The following is a 21,405-nucleotide window of genomic DNA, read 5'->3' as shown; positions in this document are numbered from 1 at the left end:
TTAAAAAATGAACATTCCCTACAGTATATCACAGATTCATTTTAATTTAATATGAATTTATTGTTATGTATATAGGGCCTTTAACACATTTTGTGTCACAGATAAGTGTAACAGAGATCTGGAACTGAACCTACTGGAGATTCTGAATTCTCAAACCACACAGCGGCGAGAGTGGTGGAGGGAACCACGAGAGGAACCAGACTCAGAACCTGTCTTCTTCTACACTGGGATTTTATTTACTGTCATTCTAATCTTAAAAAGAACAAAGAGAATCCATGTAACACCAGGTAATTTGCATCGCTCTACCCTGATTAATTGGCCCAAAATATGAAAAAAAAAAGATTCCTTGAAATGAAAATGTTTCTTTAATGAATCTTGAATCTATTTCCATTCATCCATCTTGGTACCTCCGTAGTCCAACTAGGGACAGTCAAGGCCAATGGTGACCATTGTACTTATTTCCATTTTTACAACCATGGTACTGTAGGACCTCCATTACCTCATTGCTGTACCTCTGGCAATTTGGGAACGACAATTAGACTAATCTTTATGTCTTTGGACTAGCGGAGGAAACTGGAGTGTGCAGAGGAAACCCACCAAGCATGAGGAAAACATGCAAACTCCATGCACACAGACCCTGAGGCGGAGTTCAAACTCAGACCCTGGAGGTGCAAGTTGACAGTGATAACCCCTACGCCACCGTGCCGTCCTTTAATATACACTTTCAATATTAAAATACACTTTCAAGCTGGTTTTAAATGAACATTTTTAATATATTTTGATACATGAAATATTTAATTTTTATATATTAAAAAATAGGAAAGAAATCAGTAAATGTTTTTTTTTTTATTTAATTTTTTTTCACACAGTGACTTACTTTAAATAAACACAAACATGATCTTATAATAGTTTTCAAGTTTATTTATTTATTTATTTATTAACTTTATCATAAATGGTTCATAAATGCTCAAAAACATTTATTAGATTTTTTATTTTTTATATAAGATCAAATAAATAAAAAATAAAAAAACTGACTAGTACATCAATGAATGTGTTGATGTTGAATAACCTTACAATGCGAGTACATGTTAAAATAAAATAACTCTACAGTACTTTATGGACTTTATGGAAATCCCTAATTGGGTCAATAACAAACAAATTAAATAGTAATAAATATTACCGACATTACCAAGATGTTCCACTTATGCAAAAAGAAAAAAAAAGGCTAACTGATGCACATTGGGAATAAATGCTAGTTCCTAATGCAACAAATACACTAGAAAGACTATTACACAAAGCCTACTGGTCATAAACACAGACTTGGGTTAAACTGTAGGATTCTGTGAAGAACCGTGGAACTGAGAGTACTCCAAAGCTTCCGAGTGGGTCAGTGATAAATGTACTACAAATTCACTATGTAGACCTACGACATGTTAATTTTTTTTTCTTTACTAACATGTAAGTGTTCTACTGTACATATAACATGAAGACCTGTAAGGGCTCAGAATAGAGGACTCATTCACAAACTTATTATAAATACTGTATATATTAGTTAAAGGTTACAGCACAGTGTAAGTGTGAAGGTGTGGAAGGAGTGTGTAAGGTGTGTGCTGCATGTGAACCAGCATCCCATCCACCGCTTCATGTCCAGTGTTCCCAGTATAGACTCCGGATCTGTTGTACCTCTGAGCTGGATAAAGCACTTTCCTGAGATAAAGTAATGGATTTTCTGTAGATCTGGAGACGTCCTTTTGGACTTTGTCCAGCTCTCCAGACTGTAATACTGACTGGGTGTGTACTGTAAATGTGTTTCCTCCACCTACACACTCTGGAAATACATCTCATATGGTTAAGGTGGAAAAAAAACACAGACACATTGATTAATTAGCTTTCTTGCTTAATAATAAACTCAAATATAAGTTTTTAATTTATTTTAATTAAAAAAATACAACTATGTAACAGCAATTTGAATTTAACATTTGTTATTTACTTTCCGTCACTCATTCTCTATAGAGCTTATCCTGTACAGGGTCACGAGGCAGGGTACACCCTGGGTCTGGTGCCAATCCATCGCATCGAAACACCAATTAGACTACTCTGCATGCCCTTGGACTGTGGGAGGAAACCGGAGTAACCTGGAGGAAACCCACTAAGCATGAGGAGAACATGCAAAGTCCATGCACACAGACCGAGGAAGAACTCAAACCCTTGGCCCTGGAGGTCAAGTGCAATTTACCTACAGTTTTCATAAAGAAGGAGAAAAAAAATAATGAATTTAAAAATTAAAGAAGAAAAAAAAGTATAAAAGAAATGAACGAATGAATAAAAAATGTATAGAGAGAAAAAGGCAAAAAAGAAATAAATGGAAAAGAAAGAATAAATAAAGAAGAATAAGAAAATGGATAAAAAGAAAATGTAAAAAGAAAGCCAAAAGAAAGAGAGAAAAAAATGTCAACAGAAAAAAAAGAAACAAACAAAGAAAAAAAGACAACAGAAAAAGAAAGAAACAAAGAAAGGAAAAAAGACAACAGAAAAAGAAAGAAAGGGAAAAAAATTATAAAATAAATTAAAGAAAAATTTAAAGAAAACATAAAGAAGGGAAAAGAAAGAAGGAAATGAATGAATAAAAAAGTGTAAAAAAAAAACAACAAAAAATATAAAATGAGAAAGAAGGGCAATATATAAATAAATAAATAAAAAAGAACAAATGAAGTAAGAAAGGATGAATGAAAGAACAAGAAAAATAAATGTAAAAGGAAATTCAAAAATACAACCGAAAAAATAAGAAAGAATAATAAAATGAAAGAAAAACGAATGAAAGAAAAAAAGCAAGGAAAGGGAAAAAAGGGAATAATAGAAAGAAAGAAAGAAAGAAAGAAAGAAAGAAAGAAAGAAAGAAAGAAGATAAGAAAAAGAAAGCTGATGGCGGCGCAGTTGGTTGATTGCAATTCTCTGCTGCTCTCCGCTGGTGCTGCAGCTCTTCTCCACTGACTCATCTCTCCTTCCTTCTTTCTCCTCCGAGAGCGTGAGATGAAGCCCTGAGTGACGATACACGTCCCCCATGCGCTCGTGTGAGCGTCTGTATATCAGGATTAAGATTCCGATATCTGTTACAAGTACCTTAAATCTCAGTGAAATTATTATTCTTTTATTGCTTTTTTTTTTCCACATATCCTAGTTAGGAGGAATCTGGGGTCAGAGTTCAGGATGCAGCAGCCCTGGAGCAGATGAGGCTCAACAGTGGCAGCTTGGTGGTACTGGGGCTCGAACATCACGCCCTTCCGTCAGTAACCCTGAGCCTTAAGCGTTCGAGACACCGCCCTCATCTCTCCTTAAGCCCTCGCTCTGTCTCTGTATCTCTCTTCCCTGCAGTCACGCTTGATCAGGAGGAAACTCCTTCACCTTCACCTTCACCACGGCTGCCTCTTGCCTGATCCTGATGAACTCTTCTCAAGCAATAGCAGCATCTTTTCTAACCAGCCCGGTTCCCCTTTAGCTGGAGGATCTTTCCTTTAATCAAAAAATAAATAATAATAAGTGTGTTGATGTCTGTTTGTTGATGCACACTGGGTTTCATTCCATTCAGCGGTATTTAAAGTCCATTAGCAGTAAATGAAATAGCAAGAAGGAAGAAGCGTGTTCATAATCATCGGATAGTGAATAGTGTGTGTGTGTGTGTGTGTGTGTGTGTGCGTGTACACGGAGCTGCCCAAGGTGCTGCAGCGCTGCTGAGGCCCCGCCCACTCCAGATCCATGTCACGTGACCCTCTTTCAGCCTCAGCCAGGCAGTGAGAGCAGAGCGACCAGGCTGAGCATCTCCTCCTCCTCCTCCTCCTCCTCCTTCTCTCTCTCTCTCTCTCTCTTCCACTCTACCTCTCATTCTCTTCTCTCTCTCCTCACAAAGCACAGCGAAGTCTCTCCGTCACAACTTGCAGAGCATCCGAGGTAATCATATTAATCCTCGAACCATTTTTTTTAAACTATATGTTTATATATATATCACTTAATGGTCTCTATTTATATTAGTAAATCTGAGGCAGGATGTGTTGATGCAGCGCTGCGTGCCAGAGATCTAAACACTGTAACTGCGTAATGACCGCCTTACTGCCATCCCTCCTTTTGTTTCCTGTTTAATCTGAGATGGAAGATGATCTCTCTCTCTCTCTCTCTCTCTCGCTCTCTCTCTCTGCATGTGTGTATGTGTGTGTGTGTGCATGTGAATAATAAAATTCGGATTAATGTGCATTAATAAATCGGACAGCAAGAAAAAGGAGTTGCGTTATCTGTGCATAAGTTGGTCCAATATATCCCAAGTTAAGGATTGAGTGCCTTCTCGAGGTGTGACATTTGTGCATTTCTGCAACAGGGTGTTCTGCATAGAACCTGCTGTTCCGTTCTCACACACGGAGAACCGTGACCATTTCAGCCCAAGGTTGTTTTAAAAAGGGCAGAAAAAGTGCAGGGGGTTGCATCCATGTGTGTTGTGCACATGTGTGCGTGTGTGTATGGGTGCACTCGTGAGTATGGGTGCGTGGGTGTGTGTGTGTGTGTGTGTGTGAGAGGACTCAGCTCTCATCCTACGTCTAACACTGTGTGGTCGATCTATCGATGATGCTCCGACACTTCGTGACAAAAATGAAAGAACATTCATTCTGCGATTGTAACGCGTACAACGAAACGTCTCACTGCGTTTCCTATAGGATGATAATGGACAGTTTTGAAAGGTGAAGTATAAAAATGAATCGAGAACCGTTAAAGGTTCCATGATGCTCCTGGAAAGCTCCCACCTTAAACCAGGTTCCACATAGAACCTTTTATTTTACAGCTAAAGAAGAACCCATTTACTATGTATTCATGAGATGTTGAACATCTTAGTACTTGGTGTTTATTTGTTTTATTTATTAGGAAAAGAAAAAAAAAGAGTTCTTTAAAGGTTTAATAAAACGTTGACAGATTTCGGGAACTGAATATGTTCCACATAGAACCTCTAATGTCAGGGTTCCTAGAGAAGGAAAGAGGAACGAACACATAATCCTTAAAGTTCGAAGGAAACTGTCTGACAGCCTTCATCGTGTTTTAGAGTTAGGGTTCAGTATCTATCTATCTATCTATCTATCTATCTATCTATCTCAGCCAAAAAATATAAATTAATAACATTATATATACAGTATAACAGATAGCAATAGATTTTGTATTCAAATATTTATAGAAGTTTTTATTTTCCTGAAGTGTGTATAAATTTTTTTACATATAATACAAAATATACCAAGCATGGAAGGTGATAATAATTTTTTATAAATGTCATGTTATCGGAAATAAATGATGAATCTTTCCCTTCTTTCTCCTTTCCTTTTCTTTTCTATTAAATCATTTTCCCCTTTATGTTTATTTTCATTATCTTCATATTCATATACTTTGGGTTTTATCTTTTTTTATCTTCTATTTCATTCTTTCTTTCTTTATATTTGTTTGTTGCTTCTCGTCCTCAAAACTTTTATTCTATCCATTTCTTCTTCTTTCTTTCTTATTTATTAATTTACTTTTTTATTTCCTTTATTTTCCATTTCTTTCATTCTTTTTTTTCTTTTCTTTTCATTTCTTTCTCTACTCTTTTACTCCTTTATATATTTTCCTTTCTTTCTTTCTTTCTTTCTTTCTTTTTTTTTCTTTTTCCCTTTTTATTTCCTTCTTCCTCTTCATTTTATTTTCCATTTATTTCTTTTTTTCTTTTTCCTTTACCTTTTTTCCTTTTTTATTCCTGTTTATTCTGGTCCTCTCATCTTTCTTTCTTCATTTTCTTTTCTTCTTTCTTTCTTTTTTCTTTCTTTTTTTCTTTCTTTCTTTTTTCATTTAATTTCTTTTCTACTCTTTTATTCTCTTATATATTTTTCCTTTCTTTCTTTCTTTCTTTCTTTCTTTTCTTCTTCCTCTACATTTTATTTTCGATTTCTTTCTTTCTTTCTTTCTTTTTTCTTTACCTTTTTTATTCCTGTTTATTCTGGTCCTCTCATCGTTCTTTCTTTGTTTGTTTCTTTCTTCATATTGTTTTCTTATTTCTTTCTTTCTTCCTTAATATTTCTGTTCCCTCTGGCCCTCTCATCTTTCTTTGTTTCTTCCTTTACTGTTTTTTAATTCCTTCTTTCCTCCTTTATATTTTGTTTCCATACATTTGGGTTCTTTGTTACTTTCTTCCTTTTTTTCTTTATACGTTTTGTCCATTACCTCCATTCTTTCCTCTATCTCGCCATCCTTCCTTTCTTCCCTGTCTCTTTTCTTCAGGCTCGGCACACAGGCTGATGACGTTATGAGAAATGATGACAGTTGTGCTGTACGACTCGACAGCATGGGCGTCTCACACATCCCTGCGTGTGTTTAATCTGACCTGATAAGCCTAAGCGTAGCGTTTAGCATGTTGCACGGAGGTGTGTATGTGCGCTGCTATGAGGATTGTGGATCATAAAGAGCGAGAGAGAAGAGCAGGAGAGCACTGAGAGCACTGGGAGCGCTGCTGATTCATTGCAGGACTCACCTTGGAGCCTTGTCCAATGTGGAGTGAAGAATGTTCTCTTTAGGAGGTTCTAATCCCTCCTACCGTGTAGGATTCATGGCCAGGATGCCAGTTCTGCCCTTCAGCAGCAGACCCGAGGTTGTTGGTGTTCATCTGGAAACTGGTCTCCACTGAGCCGTGGGATTCACTTTAAGAACAGTAATTTTTTTTTTTAGATTTTTAGGAACCATTAGCTTCATCATGGTGCTGCGACTGTGTCCCCTTACGCGCCTGATCTGGATCGGACTTTTTGTGTGCACCCTGGTGGACGCCAGTGCCAGCTTGAAGTTCTCCGGTGCTGACGGCCAGTGGATGGCGTTCCCCATGTGGAATGCCTGCTGCGATAGTGAGATGAGCTTCAACATGAAAACCAAGAGCTCCCGTGGACTCCTGGTGTACTTCGACGACGAGGGCTTTTGCGATTTCTTGGAGCTGCTCATGAACAACGGCAAGCTCAGTCTCCGCTTCTCGATCTTCTGCGCCGAGCCGGTCGCCGTACTCTCGGATGTACTGGTCAACGACAGCCAGTGGCACACCGTCATGGTAAAGAGGAACTTCCAGAACACCACACTCATCGTGGACAACGAGGTCAAGTGGGTAGAGGTGAAGTCCAAGCGACGGGACATGACCGTGTTTAGTCACTTGTTCTTGGGAGGGATACCTCCGGAGCTACGGTCCATGGCGCTACGTCTGACGTCGAATGAAGTGAAGGAGCAAGTTCCCTTTGAAGGCTGGATAACTGACTTGAAAGTTAATGACTCTGTGCCTGTTATGCTGAACAGTGCAGGAGTGGACAGTGATGCGTGCGATGATGAGAACATTTGCTTTAATGGAGGAGTTTGCAACGTCATCGACAACGAACCCATATGCAACTGCTCCGAGACGGGATTTCAGGGAAAGGACTGCACTGAAGGTAAGAGACCCAGACCTGGTTCTTCTGGTTCTTGGTTGGACAGAAAATTCGAAAATACTTATTGTCAATAATAATTTTCTCTCGAAACCTTGAAAATGAAACTAGCGCTAACCGATTTTACAAAACTTTTATTTAAAGAAAAAAAAACTTTTCAAAAACTGAGTGTGTAATGTTATTTAGCAACAATACCAGGCTAAGCTAGCTGGCTACCTGAAAGCAGGACTGTGCTAATTCCCCCAGCTACATAATTAGTTATACTTCTCAAGTAGTAGCCAATTAAGTTTATCCTGGTTGTAAGCCAGGTTGTACGATTGCTAGTGGTATGCTAATGCTGTGAAAAGGAAGATGAAATAGTCTATAAAGAGGTTTATTATTATATTCTCGAAAATCATTAAATTCTACAGGATACATTTTACAGAATCAATTGAAAACTAGTTTGTTCCATACCAAGATTTTAAATCAAACTGCTGCTTTCATGCTTTTTTTCCAGCAGAGTGAATTAGCATAGCTCTAGTAACTACGTTGCTTAGCTTGCTAGACAGGCTAAATATCTGTTGTGTAAATAAATAATCAATTGTATTTAACACTGACCGTACCGTCTGCTGTTTTAATAAAGTAAACAAAGGTGAAACTCACGATCACTAATGGTTAGCTGGTTAGCTTGTTGTCCACGGAACACACATTCAAGAATGTGTTCATGTTTTTATATATATATATATATATATATATATATATATATATATATATATATATTTTTTTTTTTTTTTTGCACTCCATAGCTGCAAAGCTCAAAAATTACATATAACTTCACAGTTAAGCTGTGAAGCATAGCATCGTAAATTTTCAAAGTCGTAAATTTAGTAAACCAGTAGTCAAGATTGTTAGCGAGCTATTTAATTACCGCTAAAACAGGTGATCAGTGGTGGCTGAGTGTGTTATTGCTCTGAGTTACTGATTGAAAGGTCAGCGTTTCGAGCCGCAGCTCAGTCTGGTTGCCGCTGTTGGGGCCTTGAGCAAGGCCCCTAATCCTGCATCATCTAGAGGCGCTGAATCATAGATGACCCTGCGCTCAGACCCCAACTATGCTGGGATATGCTGGGAAGAGAGATTTTGAATGTGCAGTACTGTATATGTAACAAATAAAGGCTTAACTTGCTAGCAAACTATCTAGCATTAGGCTAGCTCTAGTATTGTGTGTACCACTAGGTTAGCTTACGAGCGTGAATTCATACCAAACAGACACTCATATATAAAATTTACTTTTATGTAACTGTATTTTGTCTCTATATTTGAGAGAATTTTTTTCTCTCTTCTGCTGTACTCTTGTTGTTCTGGAGGTGTTTATGGCCCCATACATCTTAAGCCATGTGTAATCTAAATCAATGATCAGTTGTCATGACTGTGACCTTTAAAACTTTGCATCATGACCTTTTTACCAGTTCTTGGAAGACCTCGTTAGCTAAAAATTATCTGTGAGACATCCTCTAAGGTACTTTGCACTTAGGCTCACGTGGGATTTGGTGGCCTATGACGTTATCTCTGTGTAAGGAGAGGAAAAGTGTTGAGGTTTTCCTAATAGATGGATGTTTGATGGTGGAGGTGGTACGGTGTGATGTAGGGATTAAAACACTGGATGTTATGCTGTTACACGAAAGTAATCAGTGGTGTAGTCACTAGCCTCTTACACAAAGAAATTGTATTGGAAAGGCATTAAAAAGATCCTCAATTCTTGCTTTTTTTTATTTACACTAAAACGAAAAATTTGGATCAAGTAGTGCATTGCTTTCTGATACCGTGGATTTTCCGATAACAGTGTCTTTGTCTAGCGTGATGTGTATCACGTGTGTTAGAAATACTGTGCTTTCAAAACAATGAGTGTGGGTGAACTGAGTGTTAAGGTGCTAACCATGCATATTTAGGTCACTCACCAGAATGCACCCCTCTTTTCTGAGCTCAATGTCACCCCCATTCATTGCCATTTCTCATTGAACAACCGTTTAACTGAGCTGCCTTTAATTCGGACTTTCTAACTCCAATCATAATGCAGAAAGTGGGATTTGTCTGACAAGGTTTGTTATCTCAGTTAACTTAACCCTGGAACAAACCCTGTGATATCTATTGCAGTCCTAACACCTATTGTAATCTACTTAATACTAGCCGTACAAGTATCGTACTAGTACTCAGCATTACCCGGGCTTTTCATTGTTGAAACCTTGTGGTGATAAGGGAAAGTATTTCCTTGCGTTTTTTATACTTTTATTACTAAAAGTATGAAAAACACAAGGAAATTTTAATTTTAGAAAAGGGCTTCAAGGGCTGCAGTTAAAATTCCTACTGAAAGTACTTGATGATATACTATATTCTTAGTTTGGCTAACTTTTGTAAAAATTAAACAAATTATTTGGGTAACCCACCCTTGAGCATGCAACATAAAATTGCGCATGAGCAAAACAGAGAAACTGGCAATCAGAATGCAAAAACTGATTTAGGGCTGAAACGATTCCTCATGTAACTCAAGTAATTCAATTACAAAAAATGACCGAGGCAGAAGATTTTGCTTCTTTTAATTAATTTTAAAAGCTTGCGTTATGTTTTTGCATAATTATTTGTTTGACGTAACACAGCGCGCTTCCGGATGCAAGCCGCCAGTAAACACATACAAAGTAGAAGCGCTTCTGTCACCCACAAAGCGGAAGGAGACGCGAACAGTTAGCTGTGTATTGATTTGAGGGAGCGTTCTGTTGCGGGATGCAAAATGAAAAGTAGCGATAAAAATATCAGCGAGCCAAGAGAAGAAAAAAACAGCGAGAGAAACAACAAAAATTGCCAGTAAAGGCTTATGTTATGCCTGAGCTGTAAATTTCAAAACTTTTAGTTCTAAAAGTTAAGCTGCACAACCTAGTGTTTTTGTATAATTATTTATTTTAATGTGTGCCTTAGTTTTTTAATACGTAAAGTCATAAATTTTTTTTTTTATTTTTGCATCTGAGAAAAGGCTTTAAAATAAGAATGTATGGCACTGTAATGCACTTAATTAATCTCAGTCAACTTTAAGCTATTCCTTGTATTGTAAATAATGACAATGTTAACAATTATCAAATTTTGATAAAATGCTGTATGCATTTAAAAAATAAAAGTAGATTTTTCTAAAAGGAAAACCAATTAATCTTTGTTTCTCTTATATATTTTACATTGCTGATTGAGTAAGCAAAAGTACATAAAATATTTCTTATCTGCCATCTTGAAAATAAGCGGTGATATTCAAGATGCACGCGACAATATGTTGTGATAAAGTCTGCCATCTTGGGATCGGCCGTGAAAACACAATCTATTATGCAGCGGAAGATTCCTTGTCCGCCGTCTTGAAAATGAGTGTGTAGTATGGAATGAAATCAGTATTTTCCTGAGAGAATTAGGAGATGAAACCATAGCAGTATTTTGACCAGTGTAATGCCAAATATATGTGCCCCATTTGGCCCAGATCCCTCAAAGCCTATAAAGTACATACATACATATGTACATAGCCACATTGACTTATAGATATGTGGTCTGATCTGCTCTATATAGGATATCCGTTTGTCTGATCTGCTCCATATAAGATAACTGATCTGATCTACTTTATATATCTGTGGTATGATCCTGTCGATGTAAAATATCAGTGGTCTGATCTATCCTTTATAATATAATCTATCTGTGGTCTGATCTACTCCATATAGGAAGCTACTCTATATAGGAAATCTATAGTCTAATCTATTCTATAGATATAAATTGTCTGATCTACTAGATAATAGTGGGTCTGATCTGCTCTATATAAGATATCAGTGGTTTGATCTACTCTATATGTTAGGGGTTTATATGTGAAATATGTGGTCTGATCTATTCTTTACAGTGGAACCTTGTATTACGAGCATAATTCGTTCCGGAAGCAGGCTTGTATTCCAAAACCAAAATTTAAACCAAATTTAATTTTCCCATAAGAAATAGTGGAAACTCAGATAATTCGTTCTACAGCCCAAAAAATAAATACATACAAATAATTAACAAAAAATATCAAGTAAAAATAAAACAAATTAACCTTCACTTTACCTTTTAAAAAAAGTAAAAATAAATCCAGACAGATAAGTGTTTCCGTTTGTGCGGAAGGCCCTGTGTGTGTGTGTGTAATGTGCACACACATACACACACACACACACACACACCACATTAACAGAGAGACTGTTTTATTGGAAAAATTTGCAAGGAACATTACTAGTCACACTTGTGTAAGCACATGTCAACAGAATCGCTGCTGTAAAGTAAAAAAAACAACAAATGAACCTGCACACTACCTTTAAAAAGAATCGCGAGAGAGTGAAGTTTCTGTGTAAGGCAGACAGTGTGTGTGCATCTGTATGGGCTTCCCACACAAACACACACGCACACTTTCTGCCTTACACAGAAACTCTCCAAGCACTAAGACCCAGCAGGGAAGACCAATACGGTACTTGTAAACCAAGACAATGCTCGTTTTTCAAGTCAAATTTATTTAAATCTTTGCTCGTCTTGCGGAACACTCGTAAACTGCATTACCCATAATCCGAGGTTCCACTGTATAAGATTTCAATGGTCTGATCTACTCTATATAGAATGTCATTGGTCTGATCTCCATTTAAGATATCTTTGACCAGATCTATATATATATGACTACCCCGGGGTCAGGAGTAGCTCAGTGGTTAAGGCATTGGACTACGGTTCAGAAGATCCCGGGTTCAAACCCCACAACCACCAAGTTGCCACTGTTGGGCCCTTGAGCAAGGCCCTCAACTGCTCAGATGTGTAATGAGATAAAAATGTAAGTCGCTCTGGATAAGAGCGTCTGCCAAATGACTAAATGTAAATATATCTGTCATCTCAACTACTATGTTAAATATGTCTGTGGTCTCATGTGCTCTAAATAATATAGCTGTGGTCTCTGGTCCTTTGATACAGAATGGTGGAACTCCTTCCAAAAATGCTAGTTTTAAAATGTTTTTCTTCGCTAAATTTCTTTATTGCTTCTAGTTTTTGTAAATCGTCTGTAGTACAAGTCACTGTGAAAAAGCTTTTACTGTGAAATAATAACACATTAGAACTAAGGCAATAATGTAAACCTCGTCCAAAGAAAATGCCAACATTAACAGTAGCAATACTGTGTCAGGTTGTCTTATCCTGTACCATGCCGGTAGAGGCATATTTCTGCTAAAGAGTTTACTTCCTGCTTATTATACATAATTTTTATTCACAGCAGTTGCAATGTACTGTATTGTTTGACCATAAGCACAGAACAAGGAAAAACACTAGGAAATGTATGCGCTACATTTCCTAGACATTATAATCCAAAATATTTCGACTTGATGCTGTGAAAAGAGTTCCGACAATTAAAGTATCCAATAAAATAAGGTACTATACATGAAATAGTGACCATCTATTAGCGGAAACACTGAGGATGCTTAACATACACTTACTTCCAGGTTAAAAAAAACAACAACAATCAAATAAAAAAAAAATAAAAAAAAACTTATGTTGCTGGGGTGGAACTGGAATTTAAAATTAAGATTAAATTTATGCTATACGATTAGGTAACGTATATATAATTATTTAGTCATTTCTGGAGTGTGATAATTATGCTAACATTAGCTAGCTAGAGCGACGTGTATACTAGTAACATTAGACAGCTAGAGCTATCAGTATACAGTATCATTTGGTAGTTAAAGCTTTCTGTATACTGGTAACATTAGCTAGCTAGAAGTACTATATCTGTATATGGTAAGATTAGTACTGTATCTGTATACTGTACTGGTAACATTAGCTAGCTAGAAGTACTGTATCTGTAAATGGTAACATTAGTAGCTAGAAGTACTGTATCTGTATACTGGTAACATTAGCTAGCTAGAGCTATCTGTATAGTGGTAACATAAGATAGCTAGACCTATCTATATACAGTAACATCAGCTAGCTAGAGCGACCTGTATACTAGTAACGTTAGACAGCTACAGCTATCTGTATACAGTACCATTTGGTACTGTAGTTAGAGCTATCTGTATACTAGTAACATTAGCTAGCTAAAAGTACTGTATCTGTATATGGTAACATTAGCTAGCCAGAGTCATTTGTATACTGGTAACATTAGTTACTGTACCTAGAAGTACTGCATCTGTATACTGGTAACATTAGCTAGCTAGAGCTATCTGTATACCGGTAACATAAGATAGCTAGACCTATCTATATACAGTAACATCAGCTAGCTAGAGCGACCTGTATACTGGTAAGGTTAGACAGCTACAGCTATCTGTATACAGTACCATTTGGTACTGTAGTTAGAGCTATCTGTATACTGGTAACATTAGCTAGCTAAAAGTACTGTATCTGTATATGGTAACTAGCTAGCTAGAATCATTTGTATACTGGTAACATTAGCTAGCTATAGCTATCTGTATACTGGTAACATTAGCTAGCTAAAAGTACTGTATCTGTATATGGTAACTAGCTAGCTAGAATCATTTTTATACTGGTAACATTAGCTAGCTATAGCTATCTGTATACTGGTAACATTATTTAGCTAAAACTATATTTATACTAGTAACATTAGTTAGCTAAAACCATCTATATACTGGTAACATTAGTTAGCTAAAACTATCTGTATGCTGGTAACATTAGCTAGCTTAAGCTTTCTGCACACGGGAAACTAGCTAGGGCTAGTTCTGTTGGAATTCCATAAATAACTAGGTAAATGTGTTACCTTTTAAACACATCACCAAACCCCATTAAATACACACATATATCCGTAGCTACATATGACGAAAACCATTTAAAAAAAATCCACACTGTCAGACATTTTAGTAAATTTCATGCTACGATCTCAAATGCAATGACATCATTTCCTGGCCTTGGAAAGGAGTTTGGTCTGGCAGGATAAATAAACTGAGACACTCTCAGGCTTATTTTCTGCTCACGCTCTGGTGCTTATTAGTAACCCGCGACAGATTCTACCTCAGACAAGCGGCATGTGAAAGGACTGTTAGGAAAATGCACTGCGTGTTTCAGCCCTCGCCAGGGCTAAGCGTTCTAGCTCTTCAGGCTCAACAGGGCTGTGCTGAATACGATCTTAGATTTGAGGAAAGAGAAACAAACATGAAAAGCATTTGTATTTTTACTATCTATCTTTCTGTCTTTGGATTCTGACCTATCATAGAATAAATTAAAAGCATTTATTCATTACTCTAATCAAGCCGGGGGATTAAAGGATTTGCGTCCTTCACGCAGCCGCACACACAAATCCCTTTGTTTGGTTGAAACAATCATTTTGATGCACTGCTCGTGTTTGTGTTTGCCTTCACTCTGAGCCTCTCATTAGAGAAATCAGGGAGATGTGCAGCATGACTCACTCTCTCCTTTTCTCTCAGAACGAGACCGGACCCTTTTTTTTATACGCTCTCAGGGTGTCACCTGGCTGAACACTGAAACCAGTTTCCTTTAACAGTCAGCATGTCTTATTCGTGTGTGAGCTGGTGTTGGTAATGAGATGTCCTGATGCTCTTCGTGTATGACTGGCTGTATTAATGTTTCAGTGTTTAAATGTCAGGCCGAGGAACTAAATGTGACTGCTAGCTTCACTACCGAATGCTAACTTGTTATACTTTGGTTTTTAAAAGTTGTCTTTAAATTTATATAGACATCCATCCGTCGTACAGTATTTATTCTCATTTTATGACACATTTACACATGCACTTACACACTACGGGCAATTTGGGAAAACCAATTATCCTAATCTTCAGGTCACTGAACTGTTGTAGGAAAGTATCCGGAGGAAACCCACCAAGCACGGGGAAAACATGTTAACTTCATGCACCCCGACGCTGGAATCAAACCTAGAACCTGGAGGTGCGAGTGCTAACCACTAAGCCACCGTGCCGCCATATATACTGTAAATCATTTGTCAAATAGCGTTACAGGTAGCTAGCTACAGTAGCTAAACTATTTAATTTAAAATAACATGAACATCTTTTAGAAAAAGTATTCCGTTAGCTAATCTAGATCACAACTTTTCTAAATATTTTGTATCTTAGACTTTATTGCAGTGATGATGAGGATTATTTTTATTCATTTTTGTATTATCGATCAATTTGTAGCCGTAAATAATTCCTCACTGCGTCTGGATGGTGAGTAACCACAGAAAGCCATTTAGAGCCCATGTTTGGATTAAATAAAATTCATTTTCTTTTCTAGAGCATGATGGGAAAAAAATGAATAGGCCGTTCCACTGGGTATTTCGTGATAGTCGTGGTAGATATGCCTATAAATAACATATTAAAATAAGAGCATTTAAAGTAATCATTCTCTGTTATAATTGATGTATATGTTACTGTATACTGTACAATTAAATAGTCTGATGCACCGAGTTATATTTCATATAAAATCTGTCCTTAAAAATTTATTTTGTCATCCGACTCCGCCCACTAGACCCTAAACGAAGCCTGTATAAAGCATCATTTACCCCATGCCGATCCCTGCTGCATTGCTGTCAGCGTTGCTACCTTACCAACATCCTTTAAATTAAGAGCACTAATGCAAATTAGACTTTTAAGCAACGCAGCAAGAGCAGAAACAATTAATCAACCGTCACTAAACTCCGATGTAATCGTTTCCGTCCAGAGAGCCGGGAACGTGCTTACACGGTAGGACGTTCTACATTCTCAGGATCCCTTCAAACCAGCGCGCCGACGACTGCGCATCCCAAGCCAGGATTTGTGCCCGAGGCTGTGTCTGACAGCCGTGTGTGGTTTAGGGAGATTGCGTGAAGTATTTTGTCTGTCAGGACCCAAAGACGACAGCGGCGTCTGAAGACACAGCAATATGAGGACATTGTGCACTTTAATGTGTGTCGTATCAGAAGGATGCGACAGTGAGGCGCTCCCAGAGTCGTGCTTTTCTTTACGAAGTTCTGCGTGATATGTGGAGAGTGTCAGTCAGACTGGCTCGTGCGCAGACGGATTAGGAGCCTGTAGATAGATGGGCTCAGGAGATGGGATGGATTTTCACTGATGATATTTTCCTTGGTTTGGGAGATTAAATGCAGCTGTCGAAGTCAACGTCAAATCGAGTGCCATGTAGTGACGCGAGACAACTGATTAAACGATTAGAGAAATGATAAATATTATAAGCAACAACACTAGAAGCCAAACACACGTCACGGAGAAATGCTACTCTTCAATGCAGAAGAATGATTTTATATTTTGTTTTTCGGTTAATAATGAATCACTGCTAATATTTAATACAAAATTATCTAAAAAATTCTTACATATGTGGCGTTATACATAATTTTAAACAGTACATGAATAAATGTTTTCTGTGCACATTTTTACGGCATTGGACAGTAAAGAAATCTTAGGTCTTACCTGCTGTACAAGCTATTTTTAAGTTATAGTTTTTGGAAAAGTATGCATGTAACATATATGGTCATATTTGATTTCGCAAGTTGTATTTTGAGGCTTATTGCTCCTGAAATCCCAGTTTGGGCTTTAAGCATTTTGGTACCTGCCCCTTTGTTGTCGTTTGTGCATCATAGACTGTATAGGATCAGGACAAACACTCCGAGACGCCACCTACAGATTTTCTGAAGATCTCAACTGTAGGAGTTCCAGTTAGCTAAAGTGATGCATAGGGGACTGCTAGTGGTTTGACCCCAGGTCGTCCACGTCCTTAATGGTGGATACTTTTATGGTTTAAAATCATTTTAACTGATGGGCTACACCATACAGTTGTTATGAATAGGAAATCTAATGGAGACTTTTAGATTGTAAATGTTTATTTCTTATCTCATGTGGGGCTCAAAGGATATTGACACCTAGTGGTCATCCTAGGAGCTGCAGGTTTTTGCCATTTTCATGATGGACGCATTTTTCATTTGCCTATTGTTGCTACACAACAACCACAGATGCTTTGGAATTGTAATTAGTGGACTTGTTTTAACCCTCAAATCAGCCATGAACTAATTATGCATAATTGTATGGCTTAATGTAATTTTAACTGATGATCCCTGACCCCTGTTCTGTTGTCAGGTAAGAAAACTTTAGCTATGGAGACGAAAACAGTTTTTTTTTGTTTTTTTTTTGTACCAGATGTTAACACAAGGTTTTACTGATTCATTTTTAGTGCCAGAGTAGACATTTAAGGAACTGCATGTAATATACTATCACAATATAGATGGGACATGTCTTACTGTATAAGGATCAGCTTTTTAGCAGCTTAGTTGTTTGTGTGTGTGGTCCTGCAGACTATTCACTCTTCTACCCTTAACTTGCTTGAGCTGAAAACTTGGCTTTGGTTCTCTCTAGTCAGCTAGCTTGCCAAGGTACTGTCAGGTCTGTTTAGATTCAGTGATGTGGTTTATCTTAAATGCTCTTGGCTGTTGTGTAAATCATTCTAATTTCTTGTTTTGAAAGAAAAGCTATCAAAATACAGAACCACGGTTAAGAAGTTAGTTCATTGGGATTCAGCCAATTATGTTGAACTGGATTTAACTGCCTTCAAAACACAAGGCATTTCATCAGATTGCTTTCAGAGCAATTAAATTATTAAATAAAAAATTATTTAATTCTTGAAAACGTATACGTTCTTATTATTTAGTTCTTTAATTTTGCTAGGGAAAGTGGTGAACCTTCAGGAAGTTGGGTTTCAGAACCCAAATCTTCAGTTAGTTCTGATGAAGTGACAGAGCAGTGTTGTGACATCATAACATCTAGGAGCCAATCAGCTTCCAGTATGCAAATGTAGATCAAGAAAGGAAAAAAGCAAGCATGGATCGAACACCTTTTATTCAGACTTTATATATTCATATGTTTCTTGGTGAGGATGAAAGTTTTGGCGCACCATGCCGTTTATCTACCATGCCTGGAAATTTTGGGGGGTGGGGAGGGGATTGGTGTTGGGGCGACAGGAAAAAGGGAGAAAAGGATTGAAATTTGTAGAGGAATAAATCTGACATGACTAGCTTGCGCAATGGTTATTATTATTAGTCCATTGATCCATTTAAAGGAACACTCGTCGATGACGTTTGCTAAAAGCACTTACCATCCAATAATAGCATGTTAACCACGCTCGACATGTAACACACAAAATCAGCTGTACCTCGCTTTCTAAAAAGCATTTTCACATCTTGATGAGCTTTAACGCCTACAGCGTGGAGAACATTTCACGTGCAACACCAATGTGCTGCCTCACGTGTAACACCACCTGCTTTCACAGCATGGATGTTCACACTCCACCACCCGATTTGTCATGTATTTTCCCTTTCTTTCTCCCCATGATGACGTCCAAATGAGGGAAGTGAAACCAAACACTTGCACAATATAATATTTTTGCTCTTGTTCCATTCCTAACCTGCAGAATGTGTGTGCAAAGCAGGTGGTGCAGATGAGATAATGAAATTCCTGCCAGAAAAAGAAAAAAAATACAGCAACAAATAGAAAGTGAAAAAAAGAAAAACATTTTTTTAATCCCTGCAAATGAGAAACTGGCAGTCAGTTCATGTTTTGTCCTCTAAAATGAACATTGCTTTATGGAAATGTGAGAATTAGTCATAGTAAGAAAAACTAACTATGTATGAATATGATTTTAGACATCCAGTCTGTTTCCTCCTTTAGTTAAAGAACTTAAATATAGATTGAGAGATTTATTGCAGAATTTTTCCATGATTCAGAAGCAGATATATATATATGATATTTACTGCAGTGATTAATATAGTTTAGATGCGTCAAGCAAAGAAAAAAACTGATTGTTAAAACTACTAAACTATAAAATATTTAACCTAATATTACAATATTAAACCTGGATGAATAGCAGTGAAGCATCATCTTCGAGGAAGAAATGTGGTTGGAAAAACATCCTGAATGAGTGTAATGATGATGATCATTGAAAGGTTTAAAGTAGAACTCACAGTTACATTTAATAGTCGAAGTGAGAGTATTTCCATACACATAATGCAAAGAGAACTTAAGGGACTGGGACTAAACAGCTGTGTAGCCTTCATTAAACTACTTATTATTGAGACTTATCAGGAAAGAAACGACTTGAGTTTGCTAGGTAGCATAAGAAATGGACTTTGGCGTGATGGAAAAAGGTCATGTGGTGTGACGTGTCCAGATTAACCCTGTTAACCCTGAGTAATGGGCTCATCAGGGTTAAAATAGAGGTAGATGAAGCGATGCTATGATCTGGGGTCGCTTCAGTTGCTCACAGTAGGCTTACTGCTGACGACCTGAATGTACTGAATCAGCAGATTTTTTCTTCCCTAATTGCACAGCCATATTCCAAGATGACGATGCCAGGATTTATCAGACTCAAATTGTGTAAAAATGTGGTTCAGGGAGCATGAAACATCATTTTCACACAATGATCGGCCACCACAGAGTCCAGACCTTGATCCCATTAAGGATATTCAGGATGTGCTGGAGAAGACTTTACTTTAGACTTCCGACTCTGGATGGAAATAAATAATGTAGTATTGCACCAGCTTATCGAAATGATACTAATGATCTGATCAAAGCAAAAGACATTCCAAGTAAATATTAGAGTGGACTGTATATATACAACACATATCCTTCCACTCAAGATGGAATTAACTAACCGCGACTGACGAAGTGTAATTCACAGGGGTGGAAGTAGTTTTAAATTCTCACCTGTACTGTGTAGCCAAAATGTAAGGAGAATAAACCATGATGGTGGTGGACAGTTCTGTTATTTTTCTCTTTATATTTGCATTTATTCTGATTCATATCAGCTAACTTCCAGGTTCCACTGTTGAAGCTCTACATTGAGTGTACTATCACCTGTCTCACCTCAAGAAAGCCCTTGATTAAGCGCTAGAGCGGGATTTGGGATTTAGCCTTGTGTTAAAAGCTTGTTAGGTTTATATATCATAAATGTGTGAAGAACTTCAATAAAACCAGCCAAGCACTTTATTTTACGTTAATCCTATTTCTAAGGTCAAATCAGTTGAGTACTTCAGCAATGTTGCGTGAGAAATAACATGTGTAATGCTACCTCTGGGATTAGGGTTATTAGGCCTATAAGCTACTGTGATTATCCAGAGAATCAGGTCGAGCGGAGAGAAACACACGAGCAAAGACAAGAGCGACGTCTGGCCTTGTTAAGAAGAGAGATGATGTTTTTGGTTATTTGTTTTTAAATAATATACCTTATTATCTGTTTTTTTTTTTGATGACATCATCCTAATATTGAATTATTTTGATGCATCGTCTCCATCCCAGCAGTTTTAATCATGAGTTGTTGATAGTCCTTAGAGTTTTGCTACATTTTAGTGAATGTCATGATGCCAGTTTGGAGTAATTGCAGTCCAAATCATAGGAAAAAATTATGAACATTGTGTAGTGATGAGAAAGCCTAGACAAACTGACACACACACACACACACATATATATATATATATCTGTAATCCAGCACCAGATGCCATCCGTGGCCGCAGCTTTCCATCGATTGGCAGCAGAGTGCCTGGACACTTAGCCGTCACGTCCCCTCCGTAACTGCATTGTAAAAGGAATAAAGAGGAAGCTGAGCTGTGGGACGCTTTTAACCACGGAGTAGCGAAAGCATTAATCTGAAAACATCACACGCCAAAGTTCAGCTGACTCACATCACTCCATTTCTGATAAATCAGAGACCGCTGTATCGGCTCGCGACAGGCCCGGCGGCTGGGACAGCTCAAATTAGATCCACCTTTACTTTCACTGCATCCAGCAGACGGCTTTTATCCAGACGTGCTTTATCATCTCGCCTAAAAACCATTTCCTCATTCCTCACGCTGGTAGGAATAATCCAGGTCATGTGAGAGGACCATTAACCTAAGACCCGGTTAGAGAGAAGCAACAACAAACACTGGCTTAAGACTTGATTGCAATTATTTTATTTA

At 37.6% G+C, this 21,405-nt stretch overlaps 1 protein-coding gene across 18 annotated transcripts in view; it reads left to right on the top strand.

Annotated features, from left to right (window-relative positions):
* Positions 1 to 3,857: 3,857 nt before the first annotated feature.
* Positions 3,858 to 21,405, top strand: part of LOC128508286 (neurexin-1a-like) — a 359,836-nt gene continuing 342,288 nt past the window's right edge. For all 18 annotated transcript variants that reach the window (XM_053479541.1, XM_053479540.1, XM_053479548.1 and 15 more), the window contains exons 1-2: positions 3,858 to 3,945; positions 6,280 to 7,460. In XM_053479541.1, coding sequence (XP_053335516.1) covers positions 6,749 to 7,460 — 712 coding nt within the window. In that variant the 5' untranslated portion in view covers positions 3,858 to 3,945; positions 6,280 to 6,748. The remainder of the gene's footprint in view (positions 3,946 to 6,279; positions 7,461 to 21,405) is intronic.

Source organism: Clarias gariepinus, chromosome 20 (genome assembly GCF_024256425.1).
Source record: "Clarias gariepinus isolate MV-2021 ecotype Netherlands chromosome 20, CGAR_prim_01v2, whole genome shotgun sequence".
NCBI lineage: Eukaryota > Metazoa > Chordata > Actinopteri > Siluriformes > Clariidae > Clarias > Clarias gariepinus.
Note: the sequence above shows the minus strand (reverse complement) of the source record. Positions and strands in the feature narration are given on the sequence as shown.